Raw genomic sequence first — 14,164 nt, forward strand, 5'->3', positions numbered from 1 at the left:
AGTCTCATGGTCTCTCCTGCCTGGGCTGGCTTTGAACCTCGATCCTCAGATCTCAGCCTCCTGAGTAGCTAGGATTACAGGCGTGAGCCACCAGCGCCTGGCCTGAGCTTCTTTTGCTCAAGGCTAACACTTTACCATGTGAGCCACAACTCCACTTGTTACTATTTTTTGGTAGTTTAATGAAGTGCAGGCTGGCTTTGAACTGCGATCCTCAGATATTAGCCTCTTAGCTAGAATTACAGGCATGAGCCATCAGTACCTGGCTTTAAAATCCTTTTTATAGCTTTGTAATTTTATGTCATTTTTATTTTTGACAGATCTCACTTTTAATTGACAAACTATATACTTCTAGTCAGTTTCCCAATTTCCCAAATTATGCCTCCGCATAATTTTTTACCTATGATTAGAAATGTACATGATAGGAACTCCAGGGATCTTCCGAATTCTTCTTTTAAGGTCACGGTCAACTGTAGCCACGATGTAACACTTGTGCTGAAAGAGAGATTCAATGAATACATCTAGTTCTGAGTATATATATATATATATATATATATATATATATATATCTATTTTAAATTTTTTGGGGGGGATCCAGTCGTGGGGCCTGAACTCTGGGCCTGGGTGCTGTCCCTCAGCATTTCAGCTCAAGGCTAGCACTCTACCACTTGAGTCACAGTGCCACTCCCGGCTTTTTTTCTTTTTGCTTATGTGGTGCTGAGGAATCAAATCCAGGGCCTCATGCATGCAAGGCAAGCGCTCTACCACTGAGCCACCTTCCTAGCCCTGAGTATATTTTTTTAATGACTTCTGGAAATGACACTTCTACTACAGAGGAATGTGTACTGATGAATGAATATTTTATTCATTTCATAGTAACTAGCATAAGGAAGACTGCAAAATTTGTGGAGTAGCTACTATGGGTAATGAGCTCTTATTTGTGAAATAAAGAACAAGTTGCTTGGGCTGAATGTGGTTGATTCTAAGAATTTTGAAAGGGACAAGATAAAAACTTACTAAGTGAAGTAGGAACCAGTAGCTCATACCTCTAACCTTAGCTACTCAGAAGGCTGAGATCTGAGGATTGCAGTTCAAAACCAACTCTAGCAGCAAAGTCTATAAGACACTTATCTAGCAAAAAAATCTGGAAGTGGGGCTGGGAAGGTGGCTCAGTGGTAGCCTCCTGGGTAAGCTAGGATTACAGGCGAGAGCCACCAGCGCCCGGCTGTTTTTTTTTTTGGGGGTCCAGTCAGGGTCTAAACTCGGGGCCTGGGCTCTGTCCTCACCTCTTCAGCTCAAGGCTAGCACTCTACCACTTGAGCCACAGCGCCACTTCCGGCTTTTTTTCTGCTCATGTGGTTCTAAGGAATCGAACCCAGGGCCTCATGCATGCAAGGCAAGCGCTCTACCACTGAGCCACCTTCCCAGCCCCCAGTTGGTTTTTTTTTTTTTTTGCTGGTCCTGGAGCTTGAGCTTAGGGCCTGTGCTTCTTTTGCTTAAGGCTATTACTTGAGTCACAGCTCTACTTTGGCTTTGTTTTGGGTAGTTAATTGGAGATAAAAGTCTCACAGCCTTTCCAGCTGGGTTCAAACCACAATCCTCAGATCTCAGCCTATTGAATAGCTAGGATTACTAGTGTGAGCCACTGGCTCCTGGCAGCATTGAGTTTTATAAAAAGTTATAATGTGGCAACTGTGCTATGGGAAATTAAGGGAAATGCTGGCCCCATCCATGGAATATGTGGCTAAAGGTCAAAGTGGTAATCAGATGAATGTCATGGTGATTATCATCTAGGAGAAGTGAACTCTCTTTTCCCTTCCACTTGCCTCCCCTTCTGTCTTTCCTTTTTTTTTTTTTTTTTTTTAGGGGTGGGGAGACAATACTAGTGACTAGTGATCAAACTCCAGGCTTGGTACATGCTAGGTAAGTGTTCAACATTGAGTTAAATCTCCAATCTGGGAGAGGTCCTTATAAAAGCAATCAATAGCAGCTCTTGTGTTTGACAAGGGTCAGAATGGAAGAATTCAAAACATACTTATCCTATGGTATGTGTGAGACAGAACCCTGAGAAATTCTCAGATGTGGCTGAAAAACATTGTAGAGAGGGGACAACATTCCTGTGAGGAGGAAATGCACCTTATTTTATTGTCTTTTTTTTTTTTTTCCAGTCGTGGTCCCTGAACTCTTGGCCTGGGCGTTGTCCCTCAGCTCTTCAGCTCAAGGCTAGCGCTCTACCACTTGAGCCACAGCGCCACTTCTGGCTTTTTTCTTTTTGCTTATATGGTGCTGAGGGCCTCAGGCATGCAAGGCAAGCGCTCTACCACTGAGCCACCTTCCCAGCCCCAATCTGTCATATTATTATACCTACACTAGTCCACACAAATCATTTTACAGAGATTTGGGGGATAAAGAATCTGTCCCAAGTCACATACCAAGTCAGTGCAGGTATTGAGATTTGAAAGCATGTTCTCCTTTCATTATAGTTGGAGTATATGTTTTCATTCCATTCTCTCAAGTAAATGAAAATGTCTATGCTTGTTATGAAAGGTTGCTATACAGTCCTTTTCATTTTACCATTTATATTCCTAAATATTTTACTGACCATGACCTTTCAAGTGATAAGCTTGCCTTAGGAAAAAAAAAAGCAGCCACATGCCAGTGGCTCACCCCTGTAATCATAGCTACTCAGGAGGCTGAGATCTGAGGATCACAGTTCAAAGTCCGGAGACTCTTTATCTCCAATAAACTACCAGAAAACTAGAAGTGGCACTGTGGCTCAAGTGGTAGAGCACTTTCCTTGAGCTGAAGAGCTCAGGGACAGTGACAGTGCCCAGGCCCTATGACCTACCGAAAATAAAATAAATAAATAAAACTAAAAAAAAAAAAAAAGACGGCACTGCCAGGTGCCTGTGGCTCATGTCTATAACCCTAGTTATTCAGATGGCTGACATCTGAGGATCATGTTTGGAAGCCAGCCTAAGCAAGACCGTCCATGAGACTCTTACCTCTAGCTAACCACCAAAAAGCTGGAAAAGGAGCTATGGATCAAGTGGTAGACTGCTAGCCCTGAGTACCAAAAGCTCAGGAACAGTGTCCAAGCCTTCAGATTAAGCCCCAGGACTGGCACAAAAATATAAAATAAAGATGATACCTGAGTTACTCTTTGAACTAAGCAGTCATCTGCATAGGTTCCTTTGTGTGTGCATGGTAATCGTTCAAATCGTGGATCCTTGGCGATTCTGTGGGATTATAACAGTGTATTAATGAAAATGTTCAAACAATAGATAACTTCCTTCAACAAATCTGTAAAGCAAACATAACCTGATTATCTGGAGATTTTTCAGCTTGCTGACTGATGGCTGCTATGCTTAGGGCCAATGACTTAGCACAAAACTCTGAAATTCTATTTTCCATAAAAGAAAGCAGGTCCCAACATTAATTTGCTCAAATCTTCACAGTGGGGAAAAGCCAGGATGAAAATGCAAATTAGTCTTGACCCAACCACATCCCTTTTGGGAAGTTGTCTTACACAGATGTAGTGGAAGGACAGGCTAGGGTTGGTCATTACCACACAGGTTATGGTACTGAAAAACCGAAGGTTATCAAAACATCCATCAACAAGGTAAAAGATAAATGTGTTTTGGTGTCCCATCCTATTAAAAAATCCCAACAAGGTAGTGGTTGCACCAACAGTGGTACAAAGGCACCGGCTGGCATGTCCTTGGGCTAGAGAGCAGGACGTCTGGCTTTGGAGCTGTTATCCTTCTTGCGATAGCAACAAATGAACAAATTTAAAATGGGTGATGTTGAGAAAGACAAGAAGATTTCTGTTCACAAGTGTGCCCAGTGCCACCCCACTGTAAAAGGAGGCAAGCACAAGACTGGGCCTAATCTCCATGGTCTGTTTGGTCGGAAGACAGGTCAAGCTGCCGGATTCACTTAGACAGATACCAACAAGAACAAAGGCATCACCTGGGAAGAGGATACACTCATGGAGTATTTGGAGAATCCCAAAAAGTACATCCCTGCAACAAAAATGATCTTCGCTGGCATTAAGAAGGGAGATAGGGGGCTGGGAAGGTGGCTCAGTGGTAGAGCGCTTGCCTTGCATGCATGAGGCCCTGGGTTCAATTCCGCAGCACCACATAAGCAAAAAGAAAAAAGCCGGAAGTGGCACTGTGGCTCAAGAGGTAGAGCGCTAGCCTTGAGCTGAAGAGCTGAGGGACAGCGCCCAGGCCCAGAGTTCAGGGTCCACGACTGGACCCCCAAAAAAAAGAAAAAAAGAAAAAATAAACCCCTCTCTGATACTTCCTCTAGATTTGCTAGTCTGTCCAGAAAAACAGTAAAAACTTTTACTTGTTATTTCTGGATAGGAATAAACAGGCAAAGTAAAAATATGGAGGACTTTTACTTTTTATTACTTATATTTTTTTAATATTGTTTGTCATGAAAAATTCAAGTGTATTATTTTAATATAAAATTGAAAAGCCAAAATTACTCCCACATGCATGTTCTTTCTATTGCACAATGATGATGTTAGACTGAAACAAATACAAACACAGGGTAGCACTGAGACACTGAGTGCAACAGAATACTCCCTTATTACAGGGACTGGGTATAAGGTCCATGTGGGTTGTGTGAATTTAGAAAAAGGACATGGAGGTAAAATGGAAGATGAAAAACTGTACTCCCACTAAATAAACACAAGTAACTTTTTATTTCCTTGCCTGTCCAGCTAACATTGTATTTCTTTTCCCCTTCATAGCCAAAGCTGGTGTCTGTTTTTCCTACTCATCCTTTGTTTTTAATTAAAAATTTGCCTTTCCTCCTTTTAGTTAAAAGTATTTCATATATATATATATATATAAAAGGATAAAGAATGATGAACACCTGTGTCTACCCTCAGAAAATGTTTCATTAAGAAATGAAACATAGGGGCTGGGAAGGTGGCTCAGTGGTAGAGCGCTTGCCTTGTATGCCTGAGGCCCTGGGTTCGATTCCTCAGCACCACATAAGAAAAAAGAAAAAAGCCGGAAGTGGTGCTTGGCTCAAGTGGTAGAGTGCTAGCCTTGAGCTGAAGAGCTGAGGGACAGCACCCAGGCCCAGAGTTCAGGCCCTACGACCGGACCCAAAAAAAAATAAAAATAAAAAAAATAAAGTACCCTCTCTGGGCTTAATCTTTTTTCCTTTTCCACAAGTAAATATTATAAAAAATTAGGTGTTTTATCATTCTGACACACATTTTTCTACATAGGTAGGATTTCATATTAGCTATATCTCTCTATATAATACATATATATAGTATATACATTACTATATAAATACCTAAAAATAATGTAGTATTGATTTGTATATTTTCATTTGTTTTATTCTGTACTAGTATGGGGGCTTGAACTCTATCTCATGCTCTTGCTTAGCTTTTTTGCTCAAGGTGGGCACTCATTAATTGGAGATAAGTCTCATGGATCTTTGAACCACGATTCTCAGATCTCAGCCTCCTGAGTAGCTAGGATTACAGGTGAGAACCATGAGTGCCTAGCAATTTGCATGTTTTTAAACTGCAGATATATGGTTCGTGCCATGCATATTTTCATCCTTTTCTTTGTGAAGGGTGGGGAGGAGACAGGTTTGGCCAGGAGTTTGGACTAAGAGCCTCATGCTTACTAGGAAGTTACTCTTCCACTGAGGCACATTTCCAGTTGTCTTTTCTTGGTTATTTTTGAGATGGGTCTCACTTCCTGCTTGCATGAATACCTTGACTGATCCATCTACTTTAGGCTTCTGATTGTTGCTGGGATGGAGCTTTGCAAATTTGGTTTATAACATTGATTCTCCCAAAATCAGCCTCTCATGTAAAAATTTCTGAACTTAATATATCAGCTTTTTGAATCACAAAATTCATTTGATTTTTATTTTAAACTAGTAGGCTAAAAAAAAACTTTGGACACTAAAGATGAAGGAGGACCAAAACAATCATCAATATAACAACCTAGAATAAACTTAGACTAGCTATTCTTACCTTAGAGCCACTCGATACTTCTGCCCCAATTTCTCAATTTCAGCCATTACACAGTCAGTTATGCAGGGGATACCTGAGAGAAAAAAGAAAAAAAGCACAAAAAATTAGTAACAGCACTTGTGAAGAAATCTTCTGAATCTCCTATTGGTCTTTAAGAGACCAGTAGACTTATGGAATGACAGCAGAATAACACTATAATAAACAGAAAGGACTAGAAGAAACCTATTTACAAAGAAGCTGAGAAACTGTCCTAACTCCACATCCAGACTTCGACAACTATCTGTCAAAAGTTAAGTCACATCCAGTCATTATTTTTATAAGTTCTAGATGGAAAATTTTAAATGAGAGCCAGAAGAAAGCATGAATTTTCAAATTGTCCAACAGAAAGCTACAATAGAATAAAAATAAAGCAGGTAAAATTCTTTACACATTCGTTAAAGGGATAATTTTTTTTTACTGTATAAAGCTTACAGTAGTTTATGATAATATATTATATACCAGACACTTTATAAGAATAACTTCACCTACTCCACCAGGTAGCATTGTTGCCTTAATTATCATCATCCTCATTTTATAATGAGAAACCTGAAAGTTACATAACTGCATAAAAAATGGTGAAGTTGGAGCCAGGCACTGGTGGCTCATGTCTATAATCCTAGCTACTCAAGAGGCTAAGATCTGAGAATCGAAGCTCTAAACCAGTCCAGGTAGGAAAGTCTGTGAGACTTTGATCTCCAGTTAGATACCAAGAAAAAAAAAAAAAAGCTGGAATTGGAGCTATGTCTTAATGGTAGAGCATCTATCCTTGAGCAGATAAGCTCAGGCACAGCATAGTCCAAGTTCCAGTACCGGCACAAAACAGAAAGAAAGAAAGAAAGAAAGAAAGAAAGAAAGAAAGAAAGAAAGAAAGAAAGAAAGAAGGAAGGAAGGAAGGGAGAGAAAGAGAGAGAGAGAAAGAGAGAGAGAGAGAGGGAGGGAGAGAGAGAGGGAGAGAGAGAGAGAGAGGGAAGGAGGGAGGGAGGGAGGGAAAAAGCAAAGAAGCAGAGGAGTGGCTCAAGTGGCAGAACACCACTTGAGCAAAATAGCCAAGTGTAAGTGTGAGGCCTTTAGTTCAAGGCCCAGTACCAACAAAAGTAAGTAAAATAAAATAAGCATAATAAAAAATAAAATAAATAAAATACTGATACATGGCTGGGGTACTGGTAGTGCTTACCTGTAAACCTAGCTACTAAAGGATAAGATTTGAATAGCCAGGTGCTGGTGGCTCACGAGTGTAATCCTAGCTACTCAGGAGGCTGAGATCTGAGGATTATAGTTCAAAGCCAGCCTGGGCATGAAAGTCTGTGATACTCTTTTTTTTTTTTTTTTTTTGTCGGTCGTGGGGCTTGAACTCTGGGCCTGGGCACTGTCCCTCAGCTCTTCAGCTCAAGGTGAGCGCTCTACCACTTGAGCTACAGCGCCACTTCCGGTTTTCTGGTGGAGTCTCACAGTCTCTCCTGCCCGGGCTGGCTTTGAACCGCGATCCTCAGATCTCAGCCTCTGAGTAGCTAGGATTACAGGCATGAGCCACCAGCGCCCAGCTATCCGTGAGACTCTTATCTCCAATAAACCACCAGAAAACTGGAAGTGGCGCTGTGGCTAAAGTGGTAAGAGTGCTGGCCTTGATCTGAAGAGCACAGGGACAGCACCCAAGCCTAGAGTTCAAGCCTCACGACTGACAAAAAAAAAAAAAAAGGCTAGGAACTAGGATTTGAGAATCTCGGTTCAAAGTCAGCCTGTATGTATGTCTATAAACTCTTATTTCTGATTAACCACCAAAAAGCTGGAGGTGGAGGTGTACCTCAAGGGTTAGAACACCAACTTTAATTAAGCAAAAGAGCTCAATGAAAAGTGTGAGGACCAGAGTTCAGCCCTAGTACTGACACTAACACACTAAAATACTCATATATGCTAACAACAGGGATTATCTTGAAAGATCATAATACATAAATGAAGACAAAGCATGAATTTTATAAAATGTCCAGAATAACCAGATCTAGACCAGAGGGGCAGAAGCAGATCTGTGTCACTCAGGAGGAAGTTTGGGGGTTGGGTATAGGCTAGAAAGGGTTGAGTAGCTAAAGGATTTGGGGTCTCATAGCAATAAAAATGTTCTAAAATTGTAGTAATGAATTGATTCATAAGCTGTGAGAATATGCTAAAAGCCATTAAGTTGTACACTTTAAGTACATAAATAATATCTGAATAAGTTGTTTTCTTTCTTTTTTTTTTTTTTTGGGTCCGGTTGTGGGGCTTGAACTCTGGGCCTGGGCACTGTCCCTCAGCTCTTCAGCTCAAGGCTAGCGTTCTACCACTTGAGCCACAGCGCCACTTCTGGCTTTTTTTCATTTTGCTTATGTGGTGCTGAGGAATCGAACCCAGGGCCTCAGGGATGCAAGGCAAGCACTCTACCACTGAGCCACCTTCCCAGCCCCGAATAAGTTGCTTTCTAAAAAAAGAAAAACAATGCTTTTTGTTGTTGGTGGTCATGGGGCTTGAACTCAGGTTCTGGGCACTGTCCCTGAACTCTTCTTGCTCAAGGCTAGCGCTCTACCACTATAGCCACAACTCCACTTCCTGCTTTCTGGTGCTTAGAGAAGAGTCTCTTGGGAACTTTTCTGCCAGGGCTGGCTTTAAATTATGATCCTCAGATCTCTGCCTGCTGAGTAGCTAGGATTACAGGTGTGAGCCAGCAGCATCCAGCTAATTTTATTAATAAATAAAAATAACCTCTAATTCACATAGATTAAATATGAACTTTTTGAAATGCCCTTTTCTAAGGAAAAGCATTATAGGAACCTTTCTGTATTTATAATAAAATTTAAAAATTAGTAACACTTTATGTGTGTGTGTGTGTGTGCACACGTGCACATGAATGCACGCGCACATTGTTATCAAGACTTGAACTCAGGGCCTTGAGCTCTTACTCTTTTTTTTTTTTTTTTTTGCACACAGATGGTGCTCTTGAGCCACTTCAGCCACACCTCTAGTCCAGCTTTTCTGTTGGTTAACTGGAGAGTCTTTTTTTTTTTTTTGGTTGGTTGCAGGGCTTGAACATTCAGCCTGGGCACTGTCCCTCAGCTCTTCAGCTAAAGGTGAGCGCTCTACCACTTCAGCCACAGCGCCACTTCTGATTTTCTGGTGGTTAATTGGAGATGAGTCGCAGAACTGGGACATTCCTGCCTGGGCTGGCTTTGAACCATGATCCTCAGATCTCAGCTTCCTGAGTAGATAGGCTATTGGTGCCTGGCTTTGGAAAGTCCTTCTACTGACAAGGAAACTAAGTCAACAGGACTCTAAGCAGAAGAAGACGCCAACTAGATTCTATTTGGTTTATTAGGTAGAAAAGAAAGAACACTGGGCAGGTTCAGTTGTGTAAACCTATAATCTTAACAACTTTGAAAGCAAAGACTGGGAATCAAGGTTCACAATTAATTCATTTGTTATTAATGTTATGTAAGTCTAACTTTCACTTATAACTTTAAATGGGTTAAAAAATAAATATAAACAAAATTTGTTAAATTGAAAACTGTTACTGGTAAATTACATACTGATGTGTAAACTACTTCAGACCTTCATTTATTCATTGGCACAAATAAACACCATCTGAATAAACTTAGAAATTGACCATTTTCAAACTTCTAGATATGTGATTGAAAAATGGCAAAATGTCCTATTTAGCTTTTGCATACTGGAATAAAATGGACAATGTATTCTCCTTAATACAATAGAATATATATACAGACATACTGAAAAGAATACAGATTTTCACACACATTTTTTTGGTGTGCTGATGCTGGGGCTTGAACTCAGGGCCTGGGTGCTGTCCCTTGGTTTTTTCACTCAAGGCTAGCAAGCTACCACTTAGGCCACAGCTCCACTTTAGGTTATTTGTTGGTTAACTGGAAATAAAAATCTCATAAACTTTCCTGCCCAAGCTGGCTTTGAACTGTGATGATCCTCAGACTTCTAAGTACCTAGATTTACAGGCATGAACCACTGGCACCCAGCATCAGAAATTGTAATTCCTGAATTCTAATAAGAAAAGTCCCCCTTTTTGTGTCAAAAATTCATATCTATAACGGTAGTCAAAGGACTGTTTACTGAATTGTGAGAATTTAATTAACTCCTAGTCAAGTCTGCATTATATATCAAGTAATTGAAAGTTACCAGAGTTATGACAGTTCCAATTAAAAGGCTAGCAATTCATTTATTAAGAAGCTCACATGGAGCTGGGCTCCGGTGGCTCACACCTGTAATCCTAGCTACTCAGGAGGCTGAGATCCTAGGCTCATGGGTCAAAGCCAGCCTAGGCAGGAAAGTCCTTGAAACTCTTATCTCCAATAAACTACTCAGAAAACTGGAAGTGGTGCTGTGGCTCAAGTAGTAGAGTACTAGCCTTGAGCTGAAGAGCTCAGGGACAGTGTCCAGAACCAGAGTTCAAGCCCCATGACTGACCAAAAAAAAAAAAAAAAGAACCTCACATGGACTTGTTTATTTTTTCTTTCATATATTTGGATAAATAGGATTATTCCTTACAGATGTCAGAATCATAAAAGGATGATACTCACACTTGGCATATAGACAGTCCATCATTGACTGTACTAAGTCCAGTTTGGCTTTAATGGAAAAGTTGATAAAGTTGGTATCAACCAGGATGTGGTAAGGTGGGCCCAGTTGTGTATTATATTGGAAAAATAAGCAGGAAGGATGTTGGGGGCTGAAGAAAAAAGAAAATAAGAACAAAATTAGGATTAAATTGACACTTTGGTATCAATTAAAACAAAATGAAAAAAAGGAATCTCTCCTCCAGATAATTTACTATACACAAAACACCTTTTCAGCCAGGCACAGATGATTCTTGCATATAATCCTAATTCCTCACAAGGCTGAGGTCTGAGGATTCCAGTTCAAAGCCAGTCAGGGAAGTAAAGTCCACAAGACTTTTATCTCCAGCTAACCACCCAAAGGTTGTTAAGTGGAGTTGTGGCTCAAGTGGTAGAGCATTAGCCATGAGCAAAAAAAAGCTGAGAGCTGGCATTCAGGCCCTGAGTTCAATTACAAAAAACAAACAAACAAACAAAAAACCTGAAATACCTTTCCCCGTGTTCATTGGGAATAAATCTTAAAAAAGGTAAAGAAAAAAACAACAGCATATCTAATCTCATATCATTAGCATGCTTGTCACAACTTTTATTTTTATTTTATTTTATTTTTTTTGGGTCCGGTCATGGGGCCTGAACTCTGGGCCAGGGCACTGTCCCTCAGCTCTTCAGCTCAAGGCTAGCACTCTACCACTTGAGCCACAACACCACTTCCGGCTTTTTTCTTTTTGCTTATGTGGTGCTGAGGAATGGAACCCAGGGCCTCATACATGCAAGGCAAGCGCTCTACCACTGAGCCACCTTCCCAGCCCCGCTTGTCACAACTCTTAAAATGCAATGACCCTCTGGTGCCCTCCATCTTGTATGTACATTTTTCTAATTTGGGGAGGGGAAGGGAAATAACAAAATGTAAAAATAAGGATACAGGTTGACCCATTGTAACAATGAGATGTACAATGAAAACGAACTTTATAACTTTGGGGGGAGGGGAGGAGTTGGGGAGGTGAGGAGGAAAGAGATAGTAGGGGAAAAACAAAGAAAGGTGTAACGATACTCGATATGAAATGTACTCATTACCTTACTCATGTAACTGTAACCCCTCTATATAGTATCTTTACAATAAAATATATATATTAAAATAATAAAATGCAATGATCCAACTTAGTTTTCCCTCTATGCGGAGGTTAGCCATTGATACAAAGAAGAATATTTTTTTTTTGTGCCAGTCATGGGACTTGAACTCAGGGCCTGGGCTTCGTCCGAGCTCTTGGGCTCAAGGATAGTGCTCTACCACGTTGATCCACGGTGCCACTTCTGGTTTTCTAGTGGTTAATTGGAGATAAGAGTCTCATGGACTTTTTTGCCTCGGCTGGCTCTGATCTGAGATCCTCAGATCTCAGCCTTCTGAGTAGCTAGGATTATAAACATGAGCCACTGGCACCCAGCTAAGAATATAGTTCTTTGAGTAGAATAATACTAAGTTTGTCATTTTCATAGGATCCTAAATTCCTGTAAAAATGTGATTTGGAGAAGAGTTTACCCAAGGATAGGATTATGTGTTACACAATCCTACAACAAAACCTGTTTCTCATTTAAAAGTTAATGATCTGCAAATTCTAGTTCATCGGCCAGCATCCACCTGTGATAATATAGCCACTAGCAATGCGGGCCATAATAAGAATAAGGAAAATGTGGCAGGTTTAAGTATGATTTTTGTTGTTGTTGGTATGAAGGGTTTAACTACTAGTGACATAATTGCTAAATATATTGATTTTAAAAGAATGTCCTTGTTGGTTCCTGGTGGCTCACACATGTAATCTCAGGAGGTTGGGATCTAGAGGATCATGGTTTGAAGTCAGCCTGGACAGTAAGTCTAGGATATTCCAATTTCAAAATAAACAGAATAAAAACTGATTTAGAGGCGAGGCTCAGTGAGGGCTCACCTGTTTTGGTGAGACCCTGAGTTTAACCTCCAATACTAGCTAATAAACAAATGAACAAATAAATAAATAGTTATTTTAAAATGACCTCCATTCTGAAAAATATATTCTTACTTTTCTGGTGGGTGATACAGTATGCCTTTTTTAAAAAGTTGGGATGATAAGCAGCAGCAATTAAAAAAATATTTCTTTTCCATCCCAACTGTTTGTGTGTGTGCCAGTCCTGGGACTTGAACTCAGGGCCTTAGTCTTTTATCTTCTTTTGTTCAAGGCTAGAGTTCTACTACTTGAGCCAGAGTACAACTTGCAGCTTTTTTCTGAGTAGTTTATAGTAGAGATAAAGTCCCATGGGACTTTCCTGCCAGAGCTGGCTTTGAACAGCAATGCTTAAACCTCAGCTTCCTGAATATGTAGGATTATAAGCATGAGCCACCAACACCCAGCTGTCTTTCTTAGTCTTGAAATTACCTTTAAGTAGTTGTACAAAAGAGTTTCAATTCAACATGTCAGATTATGAGTACAATATATCTGACCATTATCACCCTTTCCATCATTCTCCTCATCCCCCCCCTCATCTTCTCAAATTACTGGGTCTATTTTCACAGATGTATATTGAATATTTAACTGTTTTCTTGCACTCTTCCTTTTTCCTTTTGTCTGTCCCCACCTTGATCTCCCCCAGAAAAACAAAAAAAACAAAAACCATGTTTAAATTTTCTGGTATTCATTTCAATTAAAAGATTCTGGACAAACAATAAAATAACCAGATTATATCTGCAGAGGGTTTTTGTTTTTGTTGTCTATACCAGTCATGGGGCTTGAACTCAGGGCCTAGGCATTGTCCCTGAGCTTTTGTGCTTAAGGCTAGAACTCTATCACTTGAGTAACAGCTTAAGTAGTGATTAATTGGAGGTAAGAGTCTAATGGACTTTCCTGCCTGAGCTGGTTTCAAACTGCAATCCTCAGATCTCAGGCTTCTGAATCCTTAGGATTACAGGTGTAAGGCGCTGGCACCCACCATATCCCCAGAGTTTTAAGAGAAAGTTTACTGCTCCAGAAAATGTAAAACCTTTAAAAGCATTAGCATTATATTGTGTTGGTTAATAACAAAATTTCACCTGTATAATTACTAACAAACACCTGAGCATGTCAGCTCAGGGAAAGCCTGGATTCCTAAAAGGTTCATGGCTTTACTTTAGGCATGTCTTTTCTAGTTTTAATGGAAAACTTAAACGTTTTGTTTACTCACACTTCTCTTTCCTTCAGTGCAGTGGGATCCTTCTTTTCTTTCTTTTTAGGCTTTAACCTATCCTTTTCTTTACTGAAAAAAAAGTAAATTAAATTCAGGGAAGAAGAAATCAAAGTATTTATAGTATTTTTTAAATTAGTTTACATTATTGGTGTATGGTGGGGGATATTTATAGTTATATTTCTACATGTTTACAATATATTCCAATCTCTAATTACTCCCTTCCCTCTTTCTTCCCTTCTGAAATATTTTCAACAAGTTTCAATGTTCTATTTCCATAAATGCAAAATATCTTCTTGGACTATATTCTCCCTTT

General features: G+C 40.0%; 1 protein-coding gene across 2 annotated transcripts in view; it reads right to left on the reverse strand.

The window, feature by feature from the left end:
* Window positions 1-366: 366 nt before the first annotated feature.
* The window catches only part of Fcf1 (FCF1 rRNA-processing protein), a 24,316-nt gene continuing 10,518 nt past the window's right edge, over window positions 367-14,164 (reverse strand). The window contains exons 3-7 of one of the 2 annotated variants that reach the window (XM_013014249.1): window positions 13,849-13,920; window positions 10,627-10,775; window positions 6,017-6,089; window positions 3,149-3,236; window positions 367-492 (exon numbers count right to left, since the gene is read on the reverse strand). In XM_013014249.1, coding sequence (XP_012869703.1) covers window positions 394-492; window positions 3,149-3,236; window positions 6,017-6,089; window positions 10,627-10,775; window positions 13,849-13,920 — 481 coding nt within the window. In that variant the 3' untranslated portion in view covers window positions 367-393. The remainder of the gene's footprint in view (window positions 493-3,148; window positions 3,237-6,016; window positions 6,090-10,626; window positions 10,776-13,848; window positions 13,921-14,164) is intronic. The other variant, XM_013014258.1, reaches the window with a different exon arrangement.

Source organism: Dipodomys ordii, unplaced genomic scaffold (genome assembly GCF_000151885.1).
Source record: "Dipodomys ordii isolate 6190 unplaced genomic scaffold, Dord_2.0 Scaffold2, whole genome shotgun sequence".
Taxonomy (NCBI): Eukaryota; Metazoa; Chordata; class Mammalia; order Rodentia; family Heteromyidae; genus Dipodomys; species Dipodomys ordii.